Source organism: Apis florea, unplaced genomic scaffold (genome assembly GCF_048593485.1).
Source record: "Apis florea isolate Af1SG1 unplaced genomic scaffold, ASM4859348v1 contig_3585_pilon, whole genome shotgun sequence".
Lineage (NCBI taxonomy): Eukaryota > Metazoa > Arthropoda > Insecta > Hymenoptera > Apidae > Apis > Apis florea.
In genome coordinates this window covers 1,197,569-1,218,430 of record NW_028256788.1, presented here as the reverse complement: position 1 = coordinate 1,218,430, position 20,862 = coordinate 1,197,569, and the positions used below count along the sequence as shown (strand labels likewise).

Below are 20,862 nucleotides of genomic sequence, written 5' to 3'. Positions count from 1 at the left end.
AAGAAGATATCTCATCAGATCTTTTTATATCTCTTTTAAATTGGAAAAATTATCGATAACATTCTTATTGGTTCAGCCAACGAATTCTCAAACGTTATTCTCCACTGATAAATTAACACGAGTAACAAATTTGCCTCTGAAGATTCACCGGCACGATGCTCGTCGGTGGCATCAGTGGAATCATCACGATCTCGCATCGCGTGGAACGATCGCGATTCCTATCGTCCAACAAATTCGGCTGTGTGCACGAGTTACAGCCGCCATAAAATTCCGGCCATTTAACGATGGCAAGAATTTATTGGATATTTTTGGTAGCTAATGCGACCAGTGACCCTTCGACCATCTCTCCCTTCCCTCTCTCTCTCTCTTCCCTCAAATTCTTTAACATTTTCAAAATAAAAAGTATTACTCACGTTTAATCTCATTTGATCAGACGAAATAATCGATTTGAATCGTTCATCATTTATCTTATTTTACCAACTGCCACGTAACAACAACAACGTTTATAACGTTGAAATCTAATTTGAGAAAGAAAGGAAATATTAATAAATTGTATCGAATTATTATTCGCTATCTTATCTCGAGTAAAATTTGTCCAAGCCTTGCTCCCTTCCCAACCCTCACATCTCGAAACGGTCGCAATACTTCTTACACGCGCGGCGCATACGCGTCCACTCCACTGATCGAGCATGAAGATAATGGCGCCAGGACGGGTTCATTTATTGGACGTAAATCTCCCGACTTCTCCGCCTAGCGGCGCTCTCGGCGTGTAATCGTCCTCCCGTACGGTTATACCCCTTAAAGCGTATTTCATCGAAATTCCTGGTGTCGAAAGACACCGTTTACACGCAAAGACGTTAAAGAAGCTTTACGACGCGGCTCTGGCTACCGCCTCGTTACGAAACCGGTGTTATGGGCGAGGGAAAGAGAAGTAGGAAGACGAAGAAGAAGAAGAAGAAGAAGAAGTCGATCGAGAGGGAAACGTATGGTACGAGATTGGATTTATCGTGGAAACGTCGAAATACGAGCCACGAGTTGACGCAAAGGCAAATGCCGAGTTTTGAACCGTTGGAAGAAGGGGCTTTGGTGCGCTGGTAAGAGAAGTCGATCGTCACGTGAGAAGACGATATTTTATGGATTATCTGATCGGAACGGGGGGCTCGACTTTAACGTAAACGCTGGATGGATGTATCGGGTATTGGCTGCTTGGTTTCTAGGGATTTAAGATGGATAGGGTGAGAAAGATTGCGTATTGGGTTTGGGATTATACGTGGCTCGGGTTATTTAAGCTGGATTTGTTCCTGTTTCATATTTTGTTGGTGTGTGAACAGAGGCATTTGAAGGAGGTTAGGCGGAGGATTATGGATATGCAGTTCGAGATAATAAAGTGAACTAAATAAGATGAAACGATACATATCGCATTTCGATTTATACGTGCTTCTTGGAGCTCTTTATATCGTTGCAATTGATACATTTTATTTTGAGATATAAATTAATTAATCCTGTGTACTGTGAGATCCATACACACGTATGTTTTCTTTTTAAAACGTAGAAGAGTGCGAGAGTTTAATCATTCTTGATCATTCGCTACTAATAATTTAGAAAATTTCCAATTTATTAATGAACTTATCTTTTATCGTTACAAATATAATATAATAAGCAGCAAACAAGATACAAGGAATGATACACAAGTAACCTAGAATACCTAGATAATGGCAGAAACTTGTTACATTATCAGCTCAATGTGCGTCATGTGTGGTTAGATCTAAGTAATGCTTCAATCTGTCTATCTTGATATTACACAATGTTTGTCACGGTGTTTATCGATCGATACACTCTCGATCGATATTCGAACACGAAGAAATTTCTTCCTTTTTCCTTTTGCAGGTGAGGTATCAGGTGAGAACGTGTCCGCGGGTTCTGGACCACGTAGTGGCGATCGTGGAGAGGCGACCGATTTAGGCACACACACGGAAAATAACGACGGGGCCACCCTGGCCGCGAACACAGCGGTCGACGCGAGGGGCGGAAGCCCCCAGGGTGCCCACCTTTCCGGTGCGGCCACCCCCAGACCGCTAAGGGGTAGGAGACGACAAAACCAGAATGGTCTCGACACCACTCAAGTAAGTTAAATTTTAATCAATCTTAAATCGTCTTCCTTCTTTCTCCATTGTATTTCCAATTCTTTTCCTGTAATCGACGACTGTTAAATACGAAGAAGACCTTCTTCTATATCTTTAGAAGTATAAAAATTCGTTGGTCAATTCGTTGAAGACATCAACGATGAAATTTACGTAGAATTCTTACGTAGGCCCTTAAATTAACTTCGTAAATTAATTCGGCAACTAATCATAAAACCAATAACTCTTTTTCGCACAAAAGTTACCTAAAAATCGTCTTTCGAAAGGAAAGCAATGAAAAAAAAAAAAAAAAGAATCTCGCGCTGTTTGCCTTCCAACAAATATCCAAAAGACTCGTGTCTCGAGCATCGAGTGTCGAGTGTTTGATCGGGAACGGGCAAAAGGAGGCTTCTCGAGATAAAGTTTACCAGTGGAAGCGGTCTCGTTCGAGGCAGGCCTCCTCTCTGTGACAGCGATGTCAAACGAAGTCGCAGTGTCATCCCGTCGTTGACACACGCGCGCGGCCGTTCGACGCTTCTGTAAATGCGGTGCAGAGGGCAACAGAGGAGGAAAAAATAAAGGAAAGAAGAAAAGAAGAGAAGAAGAAGCGAGGAAGGCGAATGGCCAGGAGATATGGACGATCATCGTTCGAAAAAGAATGGGCGTTCAATGACATGTGAAAATTCTTCTACTGCTGCACGGTTACTGCAGCAGACAGTTCGATGAAGATCCTCGCGTGGAAGAAACAACGTCAACGATGGATCGACGTGGAATCTTGATACGGTTGGATCGGCTGTTCGTTCCTTGTAATCGATGCATTAATAATTTGCTTCTGGTTTTGATTCAAAAATATTTTGAAAGTTAAAAATCTTGGATTGAGGATAGAGAGTGAGACAGAAAATTGAGAATGTGATAAAGCTACTGGATTTAGTTGTTAATAGTAGTTTACTTTAGCGAGGGAGTGAAACGAAGAAAAAGTTTAAGAGTCGAAAGAAGTAATCGATAGATTTTTGAAAAGATAAATAAAAGCTATGAGCCGATCGTTATATATTATTCCTATATTGTATCCCTTTTTAAAAATAAATAATTTCATCAGAAGATTGCCATTCTAAAACTAGACATTTTATCATTTTTCCTTTAAATTACCATACTCTCGAACGCCGTAAGCTTCAATTTCTCCGCAAAACGTACCTGCCAATCAACGTACCTTCCATCTCCAATCCTTCCACTCTCGAAACCAAAAAAAGAAATAAAAGAATATCTACCATCTTCTCCCAAAAACCGTTCGACCTCCATCTCGACCGAAGATCGACCGAACTCTGGCAAATTCCTCTGTCCCTCTATCGAAACTCTATATTTCTCGTTTTATCGAGGGTACCGTCCCTCTGCCCCTGCGGTTTCACCCGCAGAAGAGAGTGGCGGGCGAAAACGGGTGGACGATCGCCACGGAGAGGCTTGTACACGGTTGGGATCGTGTCTACGTTGCGAGAGGCCGTTGTCAGGAAGAGGTCTCGAGGCGAGAAAGAGATTTACCGTGGCGGTACGGCCTCCTCGGGGACTCTATTCTACGCCAATCGAGTCTCGTTCTTCTTGGTGTCACGTCGCCTTCTCAACGGCGAAGAGGAGTCAACTGTTACGCCACGCGTTCCCTTCATTACCATATCTCAGATGCAATCTGTTCCACGGGAATTAACGCGCACCGATATTTCCTGCCGCCCATCCCCCAGCCGGGGATACCAGTAGATCGGCCGAGGATGACGTTTTCAATGACGAGGAACACCGCGAATTTCTTAGTTGGTTTTTTTTTTTTTTTTGTATAGTGGCATGTCTTGGAATTTTTTTCTTTCTTCCTTTTTTTTTGTGTGCGTTTGTGTGTATATTTAGAATTTTCAGTTTTGAAACGGAAGTGTGAAGTTGGAGTGGTGCATACTTTTTAAAATTTGTCCAATTATATTTTTTGTGAAATAGGTTCTTATGAAAGTATTTGTTGAAAGTTTTGGAATAGTAATTTGTGTCATACGGAATATTTTTTGTCGGATATGAAAATTTTTATTCGAAGGATACAATAAGGATTTCTTTTCTTATTTTTGGGATAATTCTGTAATACGTGTCGCATATGGAATTTTTTGGAATATTATTCTTATATAAAAATTTGTATGTGGAAGTGTGAAAATTGTAGGTGATATGATTGATGGTACGAGAATTAGTGCGAAGGCAGCATAGGATTTTTTTATTTTTTTGTAATAAGCTGTTTTTTAGCTGATGTTTTTTGCGAGGTAGCTATTTAGGCGATCGAATGATTAATTATGTTTTAATTGGCTATTTCAACAATGCGTTTACGTTTGAGACGTGATTCATTCCTTATGGTTATAGTTATCTCTGGAAGTACACGTGTTATATTTAATAATATGTTGTTATACACGTATTATGTATATGATGCTAAGGTTAATTTCACATCAAAGATTTCTTTAGAGATAATTGGTCATAAAAAAGAACGTGTAATTTGAAGAAGAATATAAATATAAATATTAAACAATCTATTACACGTATTTAAATTTACAAGACTAAGAATTTAAATTTTACATATGTTATTATATTTTTGTGTAATTATTATTCAACGATTAGTTTCTTCTAATTATAATACAATATTGTAAATAAAATTTAATTTATAAAAAATAACTCCTGGTTGATTTCTCAGTTCAGAATTGATATTTGTGTTCCAGGTTAAAACAGAACGGCTCACGCCAGACAATAATTCAACGTCGTCGAGGAGCGTGACGCCCTCGTCGTCCAGCCATCCAGGAACGCCACCAAATGCTACCCCTTTGGGTGGACCCGAGGGCCCACCACCACCCCATCACCTCAAACACATGGAGCAGATGATGGGTCGGAATTATAGCGATTTCATGAGAAGCCTCGCTGCCAAGTACAATAACGCCAATCCTAATGAGTGAGTACACCTCTCCTCTCTCTTTGAAACCTCCATTCCTAACCATTTGCAGATTGATTCAAATATGAGAAACATTTAAGTTCACGATCTCTTTCTACGTGTTATCACATAGAAAGATTTGCTGAAATAATTATCCATGCAAAAAATAATTGTTAAGACTTAAAGCATTTTTTAAAAATTTCAATTCAACGAAACAAACCTTGATTATTTTCTAGAAATAATTTAATAAAGTAGATTAAATATCGAATATTAAAGTTCTTTCTATGCGTATATTACGTATTATAGTTTTATTGATTGCTACAAAAAGATGGCCACACTGTCGAAAAGAGGTTAGAAACATCTCGGTCGGTAAAGAGGCTCGTAGATTCCCTTCTATAATTATTCTCAATGCAAAACTTCTACCATCATTCTCTCGAATCCAATCAATCGATATCAGGCACGTCCACAACAAACGCTGTATTATTTAAAGAGTATAAGACCTTGAGAGAGTCATCACGCTTGCCTTGACATTCTTCGTACTTTCCTCCGTGTTCCACGTGCATACGTAGGAATCGTAGAAACGCGTAAGAAGCAATCCTTGACGAGAATGTTGCGCACAGCCGGTATAAAAGAGAATATCGATCGCCTCGTCTTGAAATATCGATCGACTCATCAGACCATTGGACCGAGCGTCTTGATAGGAGGATATTGTCGTCTGTAACTGGTCGCAGCTTCTCCACGTTGCTTTCCAGCTTCCGGCAGCTTGTTGGCCGAAGATTGGTCGGTCGATCCGATGAGAATATCGCATCTGTGGCGTTTCGAGGAGAAAGTAACTTGTTCCGATTCCGATGAATAAATATGGATCCTGGAGTCCTTCCACGTATGAGCAGGATGTGACGAGAAATGATATTGAATCGTGTCTTTGTTGAAGTAATAATGAGAGAAACTTTCCGTCGTGTTCCTTCAAGACTTCTTTCATGTTTTTCTGTTGGTAGTTGAACGAAGGTTGATGCTTGTTTATGACATAGGAATTATTAAAGAAACGTAGGAAATAAGCGTCAACATATTGTAATGGGAATAAATGTCTCTTTGGAGTGTAAGTGTACATGATAGGATTGAACGTGGCCTTAAAATGGATATGAAATCCAACCTTTCTTCTGATTATAGATTTCTCTGGTTTGGTATCGAAGAATTGTTATTCTAGAATTTGATATTTGTTCGTTTTTTTTTTTTGAATCATACAATAGATTTTTTTTTGCATTACATTGCATAATTGCATTGGAATAATTTTATTGGTATGTTTATTAAAATATTCGAGTTTACATAAAAAAGAATATTTTATAGATTTATTATATTCTTGCATTTTAAAAATTTTTTTATGCGAATATTTTAAATATATATTTTATAATAAGTAATATTTCATGCTAAGAAATTGTTGAATGAATACGTTGAACTTGATATCCGAGATTTGAGTTGATTATTATTGGAATCGTTGTAAGATCGTTCGAAGCAATTTTACGAGACAGAGATGTAATATTTCATTTTAGAAAATTTTACTCGATTACAATTGAACGAATATTTTTTCGAATTAAAAAATTATTTTAAAAATTTTCTTAGGAATTTCAAATTATGATTTTGAACTTTAGATAATTATATCTTTAATTTTTATACTTTAAATAATTGAAACGATATATAAAACTTGATGATAAGAATTATGAAATCACTCGATTCTAGAAAATCATATTTAACTACGTGTACGTAATGCCGATTCCGCGGTGAATTATTACACAGTGAATTTAAAATCTTGCATACTTAATTTGTTAAATATTGTCAACTACAAATTACATTTCATTCAGAAACGACTTTAATAATTAGATAATTAAATACAAATCTTCAATAAACAATATTAACTTTATTGACATAATTTATCACTCTTCAAATCTTCATAATAATCTCGTAATAGACAGACACATATAATTATTTCATTAAAATTCAAGACACCTGTTTATTCAAATTAAAACAACGTCAGAGATTTATAACGATCGTAATCCTTTTACCTTTAAATTCTTACATAATAAATTTTTCGTATTTCCAAAAAAGAAGAAAAATTTTTTTTTCACAAAATCTTTTCTACAACTTTTTGCTGAATATTTCCTTCAAAAATTAACGAAAGCAAACGTTGATTTGCAGCTACTTCAGTTCGCCCAGAAACGGCTATCCTCCAGGCCTAGATCCAAGGTTTCCGGCGTTCAAAACTGCCGCCACACCCTTCGTTGGTTTGATGGCGCCGCTGGGTGCGCCACAACCGTCAACCGTGTCCACCACCTCCCCTCTATCCAATAAAGATCCGAAAGAGCAGAAGCAGGACAGTCTGTTCGGTAATCCCGTGTTCCCACCGATGCTGGACATGTCGTCGACGCAAGCACTTTTGCACATGGTGAGGACCGCGAATGCTGCACAAAATGCTGCAGAATTGGAAACGTATCTCAAAGGTAATTATAAAATATGATTTTATTACTGTTGAATTCTTACTTTATTTGAGGTTTATTTTCTCGTTGATTAAAAACGATGGTAGAGATTTGTGAGGTATTTGGAAATCATATTGCAAGTCATTGAGATAAATTTTATTTTGTTTTTGAAAAGTTAAATAGCAATAAACATTCTGTGATAGGTAAGTTTTTGAAAAATGTTTTAAAAGTAGAATTCATCGATGTGTGTAGTATTTTAATTTAATCTTTTAGCTACGATATTCAAAGATAAATTGTATCTTATTATTAGAAGGAAAGATATGAATATTTTAATAGTTAATTAAAAATATCTATACAAATACGTTTAAATAAAAATAATATTCTTGAATATATTTTTATATATTCTTGAATATATTATGATAATTTTGGAATTTCAGAAGAAAAATAGAGAGAATATATAAAAATTTTTTGATCTATGTCGTTTGAATTTTAAATATCAATAGAGAAACAATTAAAAAGTTATCGAACTCGTATTTTAATACGTATTTGTATATTTATTAAAATTATATTTCGAGTCATAAAATATTCGTACCTAAATTATGCAAATTTAGACAGATTAACATTCATAAAATGGACAATATTTATTCAAATTTTGAGAGATCGAATATTATTAAGAAATAATATTCCGCTAATATTATTTATTGTTATCTTCTTGTCTATGTATGATACAACACCTGTTACGAACTTCGCCTTTGCTTTTCCTTATAATAAGTTTGATTATCGATTCTCGGAAAATGTTATCAATCTTTCCATGTTTTGATTTGAGTCTCGTATGTATACGAGCCTCGTGCTCGTTTAAACACCTTCGAACGTTTAGTTTGTCGCCGACCGCCCTAAGCGTAACATCTCGTTACGAATATTCCGCATTTTATCGTAAATTCACACGATCACAAATTAATCGTAAGTGTATTTTTTTTAGTTTGCATTTGTACAAATTTAATATCGTTTTATTAATCTCTGAGATAAAAGTCATAAATAGAAGTAAATTTAACTTTAATTTTTATTTGCTACAATTTAATATTTATAAAACTAAATTGTGTGGATATTTTTACAAAATAAGAACTTTTTTTACATTAAATTGTCGTTCAAAATTCACAAATAAGAGTAAAATAATTATAAATCAGTTAAAGACACGCCTAAAATAAATTTCTTTAATTTTCTAATTAATTTAACATTTTCGCTGTGGGTTCAAAAAATTTAATGATAAATTTCATCATGATTTATTTATCTATCTATCCCATATAAATATATCTGATTCTTATTTATCCTGAATGAAATTCGTTCATATAACACGTTTGACAGAACGTTTAAAACATTCGAAAAAATTTGAATTGTCCGTGATGCGTACAGGTGCGAACAAAAGAGACACGGGAGTGACGAGTCCTCTTGATCTGTCGAGTCCAGGCGGATTCGCACCGCGGAAAAGGCAGAGGGCGGAAACAAGGAGATCGGGATCGGTGTCTCCGAAACCGAAGCCAACCCCCCGACCCACCACACCACCTCCAGTCAGATGTCCATCCCTGTGTGGCCACATGCCATGCGGCGATGGACAAGCTGTCAATCGATGGACCATCGAGGACGTCGTCAATTACGTGTCGTCGATCGATATTTGCGCAGAGTATGCACAGGTGAGTGGCTTCGAATTTCTTCCCTCCCGCTGATTTCGATTTTTCCATTTTTACGTTACTATAACATTGGGCGTAAATTTCGCAAATGGCAATTGCAACATCGTGGCAAATAAACGATAGATAATGTTTGCCAATGTTTCATAAGAAACGCCACGGGCGCTAGGAAACTTTGTACCGTGATGACGAGAGGTTAACCAATCTAGGTTAGGGTTCTTAGTAAAATATTGTTCGCTCAGGTTATCGTGTTTTTCGTTTTTTTAATTTAGTTTCGCGATAGAATTTAACGCTAGCTCGGAAACGAGATTTGAATTAAAATTTTCATCGCTTCAAGTAGTTGACTTTAACGTATAAAATATAAAAGCGTTTAGTCAACGATTTTGATTAACGATATCTAATTTCATTTGTTATGCATAATATCATAAGAAAAAAAAAAATCAACAGAACAATCTACTACACTATTCTATCAAACTCGCGGATTACGCTACGTTTCAAAATCCTCGCCTCCCATTACTTGACTTCCTCAATCCTAACCTCACTCACCGTGTTCATAATTAAAACCCAGGTTCACCAAAGGCTACGCTTTTAATTGCTTCCCTGTCGCTCCGATTTCACCAAGAAATTTCTCTTCTTACCCACGACTATCCATGAATATATCAAGGAAACTCGAACTAAAACCCATCAAACGTTTCACGAGACAGAGACAGAGACAGATAGATAGATAGAGAGAGAGAGAGAGAAAGAGACATGAAAAAACGCGTGGGTTGTTGAAATCACGCGATCTCTCGAAACCCCGGCAAATGACCGACGACGAATGAACAACTCGACAGCGAGCGATTCGCTGTTACGAGATGGAATAAGTTTCGAACGTGCCAGTTTTAATTGCTTTTGAAAGTCGTTGGCGTAATGAGGCGTATCGAGATCCGTCGCGCAATATCGTTGGAAAGATAGGCCTTCTCTCTCGACTTCCACGTCGTCACGTCGATGAGGCAACCGGAGGAGGTCTAGGAAGCTCTGAATGACCTGACATCAGTCAATCCGGACAGTCTGCTGGCAAGAAGACCGTGTTCTACGGTTAAGAGAGCTCTATAATGACCCCTCGAAGCTAGAATCGACCCAGCACCCCTCTCTGATCCTCGTGTCCGCACTTTCTCCCCCTTTTTCTCGCATGAGAACTCTCTCTCTCTCTCTCTCTCTTTCTCTCTCTCTTCTAACCTTAGGCTAACATTCCACATAGAAACGTGAAGTTATTCGTAATCGTTCGGTTCGCTTGTTTTTATTGTCTTTTCACGTGGCGGATTCGATGGAATGGGAAATAGTTGTCTCTTCTCGAAAGGTAATTCGACACTTTGTTTACGTGTGTTGTTGGCGTGTGTTTGTAGTGGACGCCGTGTGGTGAAAATAAGCGTCGGTAAAGGATGGTGTGGTGGAATGGAATGAAGTGAAAGGGGGAAGATAGAGAAGGACGTGGATTTGAGTTTCGATTCGGGGAAATGATTGAGATACGTGGATTTGACATTTTAGGAATCGAATTTTCTCCTTTTGAATAGAATTTTTCCTCCCAATGAAAAGGAAAGAAAAATAAATAAATAAAATTTAAAAAAGCTAAAATTCCGTCGAATTAAACTTTAATCAAACTTTAAAAAAAATATTATCTTAAAAAATTTGAAAATACGAGCGAATAAATTTAGAATTTTTGCTTTACTAAGATATATTGTTATTATTTAATAAACCAGAAGTTAAAATTTCGTCTTCTTCGATTGTTCATTAAATATTCATCGTTATTATCGATGCATCAGAGATATACGATATTGTCTTTACACGACTTGACTTTTATCCGATCATTTTTCTTCGAAGTTATTAGCTGCTCAATTGCTTAATAACGCTGATAACAAATGGAACGATTGAATTAACATTGGAAATTAATACAGGAATTACCACGTTTTAATTTATACAACTCGTTTATTACGCGAAATACTTCTTTATTGCATAACCATTTCCAGAATAATCGGACTCCATCTCGAACGAAACATATATCTGCTCACAGTAAGAAATTAAAATTCTATATGCCACAATACTCTTCATTCCATCGACCACTTCCTCTCCTCGCATAATCATCTTTGTCCTCTCTCTTCTCTTCGCTCTTTTTCATCCGCGTTCCTGAATCCTCAAAGAGGATTCCTACAACTTTTCATCCGTCTTCTAGTAATCCTTCACGATGTCACGCAACCGGTTCAAATGATGTTTTTGTGAACCGTGTCTGATTTTAATCGCTTATAAGTGCGATACCCATTCACTCGGCCGGGTACCCTGCTCGATCATCGTCAAAGGAACGATGGATTGTTTTATAATTAGAGCTTAAACCCGACGTTGTAATTATGGATCTGATAGCGGGTACGGGCAAATTGATTAATCCCGGGACAATTAAGCGTTACCGGCTCGTTAGCATCGGCTTTCGTATTCTTACACGAGGATCACGATGTCACGAATTCGTTTCCTCCACTTTATCCAACCAAGCTTTCTCTGGAACGAAGTTATTAACGTGTCACATTGCCCACTCTTGGAATTGTCAAACGTCAGGGTTTCTACATAGATCTGACTGGATTCTTGGTTACGGTAATTAATCGCGGAAGACGATTATTTCTTTTATTTCTCGATCCTTATGTATTATTACGTATTAATTTTAATGATATTTTGTATAAATATTCGGATATTATAAAGATAATATTTTAATATAACTTTTTCTGGAAGTTTAGAAAACTTGAAAATTATTAGTCTTATTTAAAAAAAAAAAAGGTGCACTCTTCTTCCTAACCTCAAAATCTAACTCGACAAATTTCGATTTCGATAACATCAACAAGTAATGTTTTGTATAAATATTCGAATATTCTTTATAATATTTTAATATAACTTTAACCTTTTTTTTTTCTTCCTAATCTCAAAATCTAATTCGACAGACCGATTTCTATTTCGATAGATTATTCTTCTCGCATCTATTTTCAATAAAAATACGATTGTATTTTTTCATCTCATTCGAAAAACGACAAACTATACGTTCGAAGAATCTTATATATCATCGTTTGTTTATCCACCGTGGTGTGGCGCCTCGTTCGATAACACGCTCGATTCCAGCAAGTAGTATCGCAAGAAACCACTCGACAACATCTCCGTGACGTTCTGAAAACACGGTCGAACGATTCGGCCGATTTCGAGGCGTAACGTGGTTCCTCGAGGACTGTCAGTCCCGATTATATCCACGGGTATCGTTAGGCCTCGTTTGCGGTCCTCGAAACGTCAGACTGTCAGGGCCGTAAATTTTTGCGCGGGCACCCACCTAGTCATGCATATTCATGAACGCTCGAACGAAAAAGGGAGAGAGACCTCGGCTATATTTCGATCATGCCATCCTCCCGATTCGAGAATGACGAGGGGCCAAATACGAATACGTGGTATACGTGGCTCGCTGTTGCATCAAGGACCTCCTTTTTCATTCTTCGAAGCGAATACTGAATGAATCAAGAATTCTCGAGGGTTTTCGGAGGTAATGTTTTTTTTTCCTATACGAATGTTGATCGATATTTTTAAAAGATTTTACGCAATTGGGCTTGCTTCTTTTCTTTACAATTAAATTTTAATCCAATTAAAGTGTCAAATCGAATCGTTGAATGGTAAATTTAGAGGTTAGAAGGAAAAAAAGAATGGTAAGAATAAATTGAAATATTACAATTAAATATTTAATAAAAAAATATTCCTTTCTTTCCTCTCAACGCTATTCAAGAGAAATCAAGCATCTAGATTTCTTACAAACTTATCCAAGATATAATATATAACCTAACCTAACCAAACCATCGAACGTCAACGAATTTTTACCCAACTCTAGGTCGGTGCAAACCTCGAACGCAATTTTCCCACAAAATTTCGACCGATATTCACAGTTACGTAAATCCATACGCGAATATCTATATACCCAGCACGCAAAATTCTCTCTCTCGAATCTCGGAACGCGCGCGGAGTACAAAATCGCAAAGCGCAATAATCACCGCGGCGTATATATCGAGCGGCGAGCAATTTATCACACCATAAATCCGGGATTAAAAAATAGTCATGATGGATCGCGTTGTGGCTGTACGTTGTGCTATATACGCTTTCGTTAACAGGCTTCGAAAACGTTGGCAAAAGTTCAGGTGGTGATCGACGACGGAGGCGGGCCCGGCCTCTCGTGACGAATAGTAGATAGCGGAGGCACGAACCTACGATTTACAAGATTCCCCCAGTTCGTAAATAGCTGGAGCCGCGTCGCGGGCATCTCGAGATTATCTTATAAAGGATACCGCGGGCCTCTGATCAACGAGTGAGAGTATAGATCGTTCGGTAGAGATCTCTCCCCTCCCCTCCTCTCTCTTCTTTCCCTCGATGGAATTATAGCGTCGATCCTTATCGCTGATCTGGAATAGTGGCGCGACCACGTATATATATATATACGTTCACTTTCGTTTCGAGCCAGAACCAGAGGATCGTCGCGAATGATCGTCCCCGGTGGATATGTAAATAATTGCCGCGAGGACTGCGTGCCTAATTATCGCGGCGTGTTTGGCGCTCGCGATTTATAATATTGGTACACGGTCAGGGGAACGAGTTTTAATCGCCTGTTAATGATATTTGTACACGGGGACGGAAAAAAGAATTTTGTACACGGATGTCTCGGATACGAGGTGGAGACCCCGTTGAATACCCGTTGAATAATTAGTTAGAATTTCGAATAGTTTTATTCGCGGATAAACTGTTGGCGTGCAATTATTCGATGGCTTAAACAGTTTGTTATTAAAATTTTCGTGATTCGAAAAATATTTTTAAGGGAATCATATTTAAGATTAACTTTTTTGGTTCTCGATTAAATTATCGACAGAAGATAATTGTATGTACGAAAAAAAGAGGGAAAATAGAGAAAATTCTTTTTCGCTTTTGTGAAAAATAATGATAAAAGGATAAAATTTTATTCTACGCTCTTTGTTTATTTCCACGTGTAATTACGATTATCGATAATTAATTCGTATCCAATTTCACTTGAAAACGGGAAACTAATAAAACGAAAAAATGTTTTTCGATTTATTATTTTCACACGTAGAATCACTATGTAGCCACATGATTTCTGCAAACATCTTGTATATTAGAGGTGTATTCTTTCCTTTCTTTTCCTCTTTTTCTTCTTCTTCTTCTTCTTATATCTCTCCATACTTTGCCAAATTAGAACCAACAACCGAGAATAAAAATAAGATTACTCCTCTCTCTTCCGGTTTCTCGGATAACCGTCGAAACCTGTTCATAATTCGTCCGTGAACCGCAAAGTAAAACATCCTCATTTTTTCGACCCGTCTTTAACGCAACCATTTAAGCAGTCGAATCACGAGCGAAAAGCAAAAAGGAGAAAAGGTAGAGTCGATAAGCGGGCAAGGCGTAATTTACGCTAACAAGAGGCGTTCGAGGGTCGATATAAGAAACTCATAAGGAACTTGGACGTGTTTCGTGTATCGTGAACGCGGGAGAAAGAGAGGGAAAAGTATGTGTTTTAAAGTGGGCACATTGAAGCACATCCTCGGGGGAACGTGTCCCCGTGTGCGAGCTGACGCGCAAAAGAGGCGAAAGACACTTGGTCCCAGGTCGTTAGAAAGTCATGAATGCGAATCGAATCGGTTCGTACGTCTTTCGTGATGTGGCACACGAGAAGATATCGTGTCTTCACGTCCCACGCATGCACTTCGTGGCAAACTCCTCCGCCGTTTTCGCTCGCGTTTTATCGGCCCCGTGTGCTCGCCTTGTCGGCCATTCCACACCTTTGTTCTGATCGAATGGGCAAACTGCCAAGATTCTTTCTCGCGGAAGAGGTATGGACGTCGTTTATCTCTTCAATGCATCGATCGTCTGGATAAAATCGCTCGGTTCTCCCCTCCGATATTTTCGGTTAACTGCCGTAACTTTTTACCGATTTAGACGATTTTTACGAGCTAGCACGCGTTTGAGTCGTGACGTTTTGTTTAAGGTTTAGGATTTAACTCGACAGAATATATCCGTCTCGATGTTTTCAGATCGTGCAACGATTTTTCCAAGATAACTAGAGTTTTATTTTTAAAAATTTCTTCTTGCGATATCTTTCGTCCCGAATGACAAAGGAATGGAAAGAATTTGGTTTATCTCTCGTTGCCTCTCGGCCGGATATATTATCGAAGGATTATTACGGAATTTTATTACGACGAGACATTTTCAAAAATTTTTTCCCTCGCCGTCTTCCGAGTTATAGGTTAAGATAGTTCCTTTACGCTCGACGATATTTCATCGACATAACATTAAACACGAACTTTCTAAAATATACATAAAGAATTTAAAGTCAAACAAGATATATCCACCTAGCAAATATATCTTAACCTAGAAGAAACCGCGAAACGATTATGAACTTTCAAACCTTCCATGCATTCTGCGTTTTAAAAGAACACAGAAACGCTGACCCATCGAACGATTCTTCCTCGTTTTAGAAATCTCATAATTTCCTCTCCGGTTGCTCCGCTTTCGCCGAGCACACGCGCGAAAAAGCCCCGGATCCGCTTACGCGGATCTATTTAAAGCTCGAGCGAAACGAGCCGCGTCTCATCCTCCCGCCTAACATGCAAATCGCCGATCCCGCCACGCTCCAAAAATGTCAAACCGTCATACGCGATCACCGTAGGGTAAACACAACTCCATTACTGCTCTGCTTCAACCCCAAGTTCGTCATCAATTGATTTCTCTGAACACTTTGTATTGAATATCTTGGGAATAAAATAACAATTCCCCTATCGATTCAAAGTTTAATTAAAAAACTAAACCTGTCGACAAAAAACTAAGATAAATACTGAAAAATATATCGTATGCATATCTTAGGAAAAGTCATAAAGTTTGATAGTGATAACTTTAAATACGTTTGAGTGTATGAAAAAGTTTGAACGCGGTCAAAATTTGTAGGTTAGATTAGGCTAGGTTAAGTTAAGTTAGGCTAGGTTAGGCTAGGTTAGGTTAGGTTTAGTGTTAATATATCAATTTCAAGAATGTTCAAAAGAAAATTTCGAAGGAGGAGAAGGAAAAGTTGAGTTGGAATTATTCAAGGATCGTTTACTAGCCGTGTTACGTCGCCGGTTCTTATCCCCCTCGTAAATCTTTGGATCGAGGAAGCTGGATCTCGAATGGATGTATCTGGAACGATTTTGACGCGTCTCCTCTTACTCGGAGGGGGATTTCATTCGACACGCTCGGCTCGTGATCGACGCTTGATACCCGTATGAATATTATCGCCTATTAATGATTAATTGACGTCGAGAGGCTGGCTCGAGAGGCAGCTTACGCGCTTTGCCTCTTGCTTCGGGAACGAGAGGTCGCCCCGGGTCACATCACGCTCCGCGCCGAATCGTTAGAAAGTCCGCTCTGAATCCACGTATTAGAATCTCCTCTTTCCTTCCCTCTCCCCTCTCCCCAGCTCGATTTCTTATCCTTTTTTCCCCCCTATCCGATTGAAGCGTGCACTTTTGCCCTGTGAAAGGTTGATTTGAATGAACCTCTTCGTTTAAATTGCTCACGAGTGGATCATCTTTGAGGTTAGGTCGTGGAAGCGATGATGGGCGAAATTTAATACTTGCGAATAAGTTAGTTTAACAATTTATTGTTCGAATTGTTGTTTAATGACATAGTCCATGAACAAACTGCTTAAAGAAACTTTATTCGAAATTTTTAAATCTAGTTATTTTTTCAACTAATTAACAATATAGGAATAGGCGTTTGAACAACTTGAATATAAATCGTTTTCTAGATAACACCGTCTCTTTTCTTATTTCCAAAATAACAAAATCACTCGAAACGAAATTTAATATCAACTTCGTCTCTAATCAACTCGAATAATCGTAATAATTAGAATGACGGTGACAAGAAGAAGGCACACAGGTGAACAGGTAAACCATAACCGTTCGATTCGTGAACAAGTTTCACCCTGGCACCGGTGTATATACGCCTCCTTCGACCTTTCTATCCATCTTTCCTTCAACTGGTATCGATGGCAGCCGGGTAGCCGGCGTCTCGGTTAGGAAGAGAGCCATCCATCGAGCGGATGGAGGGATCTCTCGCTCGTTGTTAGCGCTCCCCGAGAGATGAAAAGGGTTTCGCGTTCGCGGTCGTTACGCTGGAAAAGTCTTGTGTAATTGAAGATCTTGTAGTACCTTTATACGCGTACACGGACACGCGTCGGCCAACGTATAAATCAGCCGCCTTTAGGCCCCGCGCGTCGGCCAGCCAAGCGACGAGGAGCCTCTTTGTTTGACTTGTCGCGAACCTACGCGCGGATCTTCTGCCGCGATTCGTTGCGGACGATTTATTGGCGCGATTCCCCGTGGCATCTCGCCGCGAGAGGATTCGGATGATGGACGATGAAACGGGCCTCGTTACCTCCACCAACACCGGTGTTTAGTAATAACCGTCGATGCATCGTCCATTCCCTGGTAAAATAATTTCGTATAAAAGTATTTGGAAACATTTTGAATTCTCCTTTCTTCTCCTCCGAGAAATTTTCTGAAAATTTCCAATTTTCATTCCAAATTAATTCAAAGAGATAGTAGTAGAGTGTTTCGAGTCGAGTTTTTTCCATTCGTGATAATTCTACACGACGTTTCACTGACGAAAAGAGAAAGATGAATGAATAAAATCCTCTTATCCGACTCCCCTTATCAAAATTCAAGCCAGTCGTGTACCCGATAGAAAATAACGATTGCACCGATAGATCTCGACACGGAAACTTACGGCTCTATCCCGGCTCGATAACCGCGACAAGGATCTCCGTGGATCCTCTCGATGTGGAAATGTGGCCGTGTTAGAAAGTGGCGGGAGAGCTTTTCACGGAATCCTTGGGATTCGAGGATCGATTTAACGTGTGGCCGTCCACACGTGGTCGATGTCTGGCTAATCGCCGGAAAGCTAATTAACTTTAAAGGGGGAGCCACGTGCGCTGCTTTCTCTTTGACGCTGCGTGCGTGTAATTACACCGACACATTGGCGCGAAACGGGAACGGTGAAACGATAGCAGCGTGGATCGTGCCGAGTTTATATGGTGATGGAAATACGTCAATGGGTATGGAACGAAGGGAATTTTTTTTCTTTCTTTGCTCGAATTATCGATATAGAATATAGAAGGTTGTTGCGGAGCGTTGTCTAGTGTAGGCATTTGTATAGAGTGAGTCATAATCGGGCTTCCGTCGGTCGAGGGAACTGGTCCTTATGTAACTGGATTCTTGATTGTGACGGTTAAGGAAAAATATTTTGAGAGTGTTTGCCAGCCATGTAGATGCTTGGTTTTTCCTTTTTTTAATTGAGATATCGGTAACGATTTTGTTGCGCAACGATTTTTGTGGAACGGTGTGTGTACGTGTATGCGTTTGTTTATGCTTCTCTGGGGAGTTATTAAATCACTTTTGTCCACCGTGCACTTTAACAAGTGGAAATATTGGTATAAATTATAACGTAGAGATTTTTATCTTGGGACCTAATTCTAGGGATTTGTCATAGAGCAATATCTGGTGTTTTTCGAATACAGAGATAGAGATTTTTCTAATACTTGTCCAATGATTTTCTTATAGACAGATGCTCGATTTACTATCATATTCGCCGATAAACGAATCGAAACATTTATCCAAAACCATTTCTTCTATTCCTACAATCATCACTTGGCGCAATGTTATCGTCGAAATCGAAGTTATCCCAGTTACGCGTATTATAATTTCACCACCTATAATACAACCGTTTTCCATCTCGTATCGTTACGTATCGGCCAAACTAGAAACAACATGGTGTACATTCTGATTTACACCGGAATATAATACATAAACAGGCGGTATCTCGATCCGTTCACGTGTGCCGGGGGAAGGGGAGGGGGAGGGAGAAAGAGAAATTCATACAGAGGCAACGTAGGTAGATGTATGCAAGCCGATATGTAACCCAGCCACGGGAACTGTTTTTCTTCGACCAGTGACAGATCGCTACCGTACCGTTTTAGAAACGTGTTGCCGCGATAAAAGCAGCCAGGATACGGAACGCTCGTTCTCAGGTAGCGTTCGTGTTCTGTCATTTCCAGATGAAAATGTCTCTTGATATGTTAATTGAACGTAGGTGTAATTAGGGGGGGGGGAGGGGGACCGTTAACCGGGCCCCTATTTACACGGGTTCATTATGATAATGAAAGACAAGCGAACGTTCGAATTAAGGGGAGCCCTTTCCCCTTCTCCTCTTCCTTTTCTCTGCTCTTCTTTCTTGAGGAGGGAGGGAGGGACGTCGCGTGTCGAATAGAGGTGATAAAACGGGTTCGAAACACCGAGTTTTTCGAGTCGCGCACGATACCTGTCCCCCTCCCCTCAGACGGTGATTAATGGGATCGGGTAGAAAGCGAACCCGTTCAATGTTCGGGTCGGGTCTATCTCGAACCTCTTTCTTTCGGGTTGTGAGAATTCGGCGATAATAAGCACGACGTCGAATAAGCGGCGGAAGAACCGGCCTGATGTATCGAATCTCGAAATAGGGAGTGACGTTTAATTGGCCGTTTGTGTTTCGTTTTACTCGTGTTTTCCCTCCGTTGAACCCGGGAGGATGCGCGTGGAAATTGAAGGAGAGCCGAAGACTTATTTTATCTCTTTCGTTTTTTTACTTTTAATTCTTTGGAAGTTTGAGAAATTCGAGGAATCTATCAGAGCAGGTTGGATTCTCGACCTCTTCTCTCGATTTTCTTGTTTTCTTCGAGAGATTTTATTTACAATGTTTATCCGCGATGCGATACGAACTGGGTTAAAATAATTTTAACGGGACGACTGCGTTGTGATTGAGAAAGAATCGAGGAACGCGATTTATTTTCATAAAATCGATGATTCCGTGTTATTTTGTTGCGATAAAGTTGTCGATCTCGAAAGTTATAACACAGCAATGCGATTTTTTTTTTTTATATATATATTATAAATGGAAAAGAAAAAACGAAAGCGGTTAACATACTTTCCGCGGTAAACTGGATTCACGATACACGAAACACGAGACGAAACTCTTCGTATCTTTGATTTCTAATACTCTTATTCTCGAGATTTTATGCATAAAGTATCAGAGAATCGATTTATAGCGATTGCTTCGCATTAGTAGTTTCGCGGGATGGATCGTATTTTCGTAATTTCGTTAAAAAGACAAAGTAGCGTTGTAAAAGTATGATTCTTGGAATGCGTTGCTCACGTTAATAGGAATATCGCATTTCTAGATAATTGTAGTTGGGAACAAGTCAATCATATCAAAGATGAAAAACGATACGTTTATTTAGTAGGGTAATTTCCGATACTTTCGAACCCACTACTAAAACGTTCTGGCGCAAAACGATTGAAAAGCATCGTTTCATCAATTTTCCGGCCCATAATTTTCTCTATACGGCAACGATCGATACTTTCTATCGATTTCGAAGACCCGACAACTTTCAAATTTTTCTTTTTTTCTTTCTTTCTTTTTCAAATTACCCCTCCAAAACGGATCTCCAAGAATCGTAAAACACTCGTAATTTGTAAAATTCCTCTATCTCTTCGTTCCACTTCCTCCCTACATTTATAATTCGACTATCAAAACGTTTCAAC

At 38.9% G+C, this 20,862-nt stretch overlaps 1 protein-coding gene across 2 annotated transcripts in view; it reads left to right on the top strand.

Annotated features, from left to right (window-relative positions):
- The window catches only part of LOC100871460 (uncharacterized), a 245,944-nt gene that overhangs the window by 162,548 nt on the left and 62,534 nt on the right, over positions 1–20,862 (top strand). For both annotated transcript variants that reach the window (XM_086914112.1, XM_031917111.2), the window contains 4 exons: positions 1,888–2,123; positions 4,844–5,070; positions 7,240–7,541; positions 8,928–9,205. In XM_086914112.1, coding sequence (XP_086770238.1) covers positions 1,888–2,123; positions 4,844–5,070; positions 7,240–7,541; positions 8,928–9,205 — 1,043 coding nt within the window. The remainder of the gene's footprint in view (positions 1–1,887; positions 2,124–4,843; positions 5,071–7,239; positions 7,542–8,927; positions 9,206–20,862) is intronic.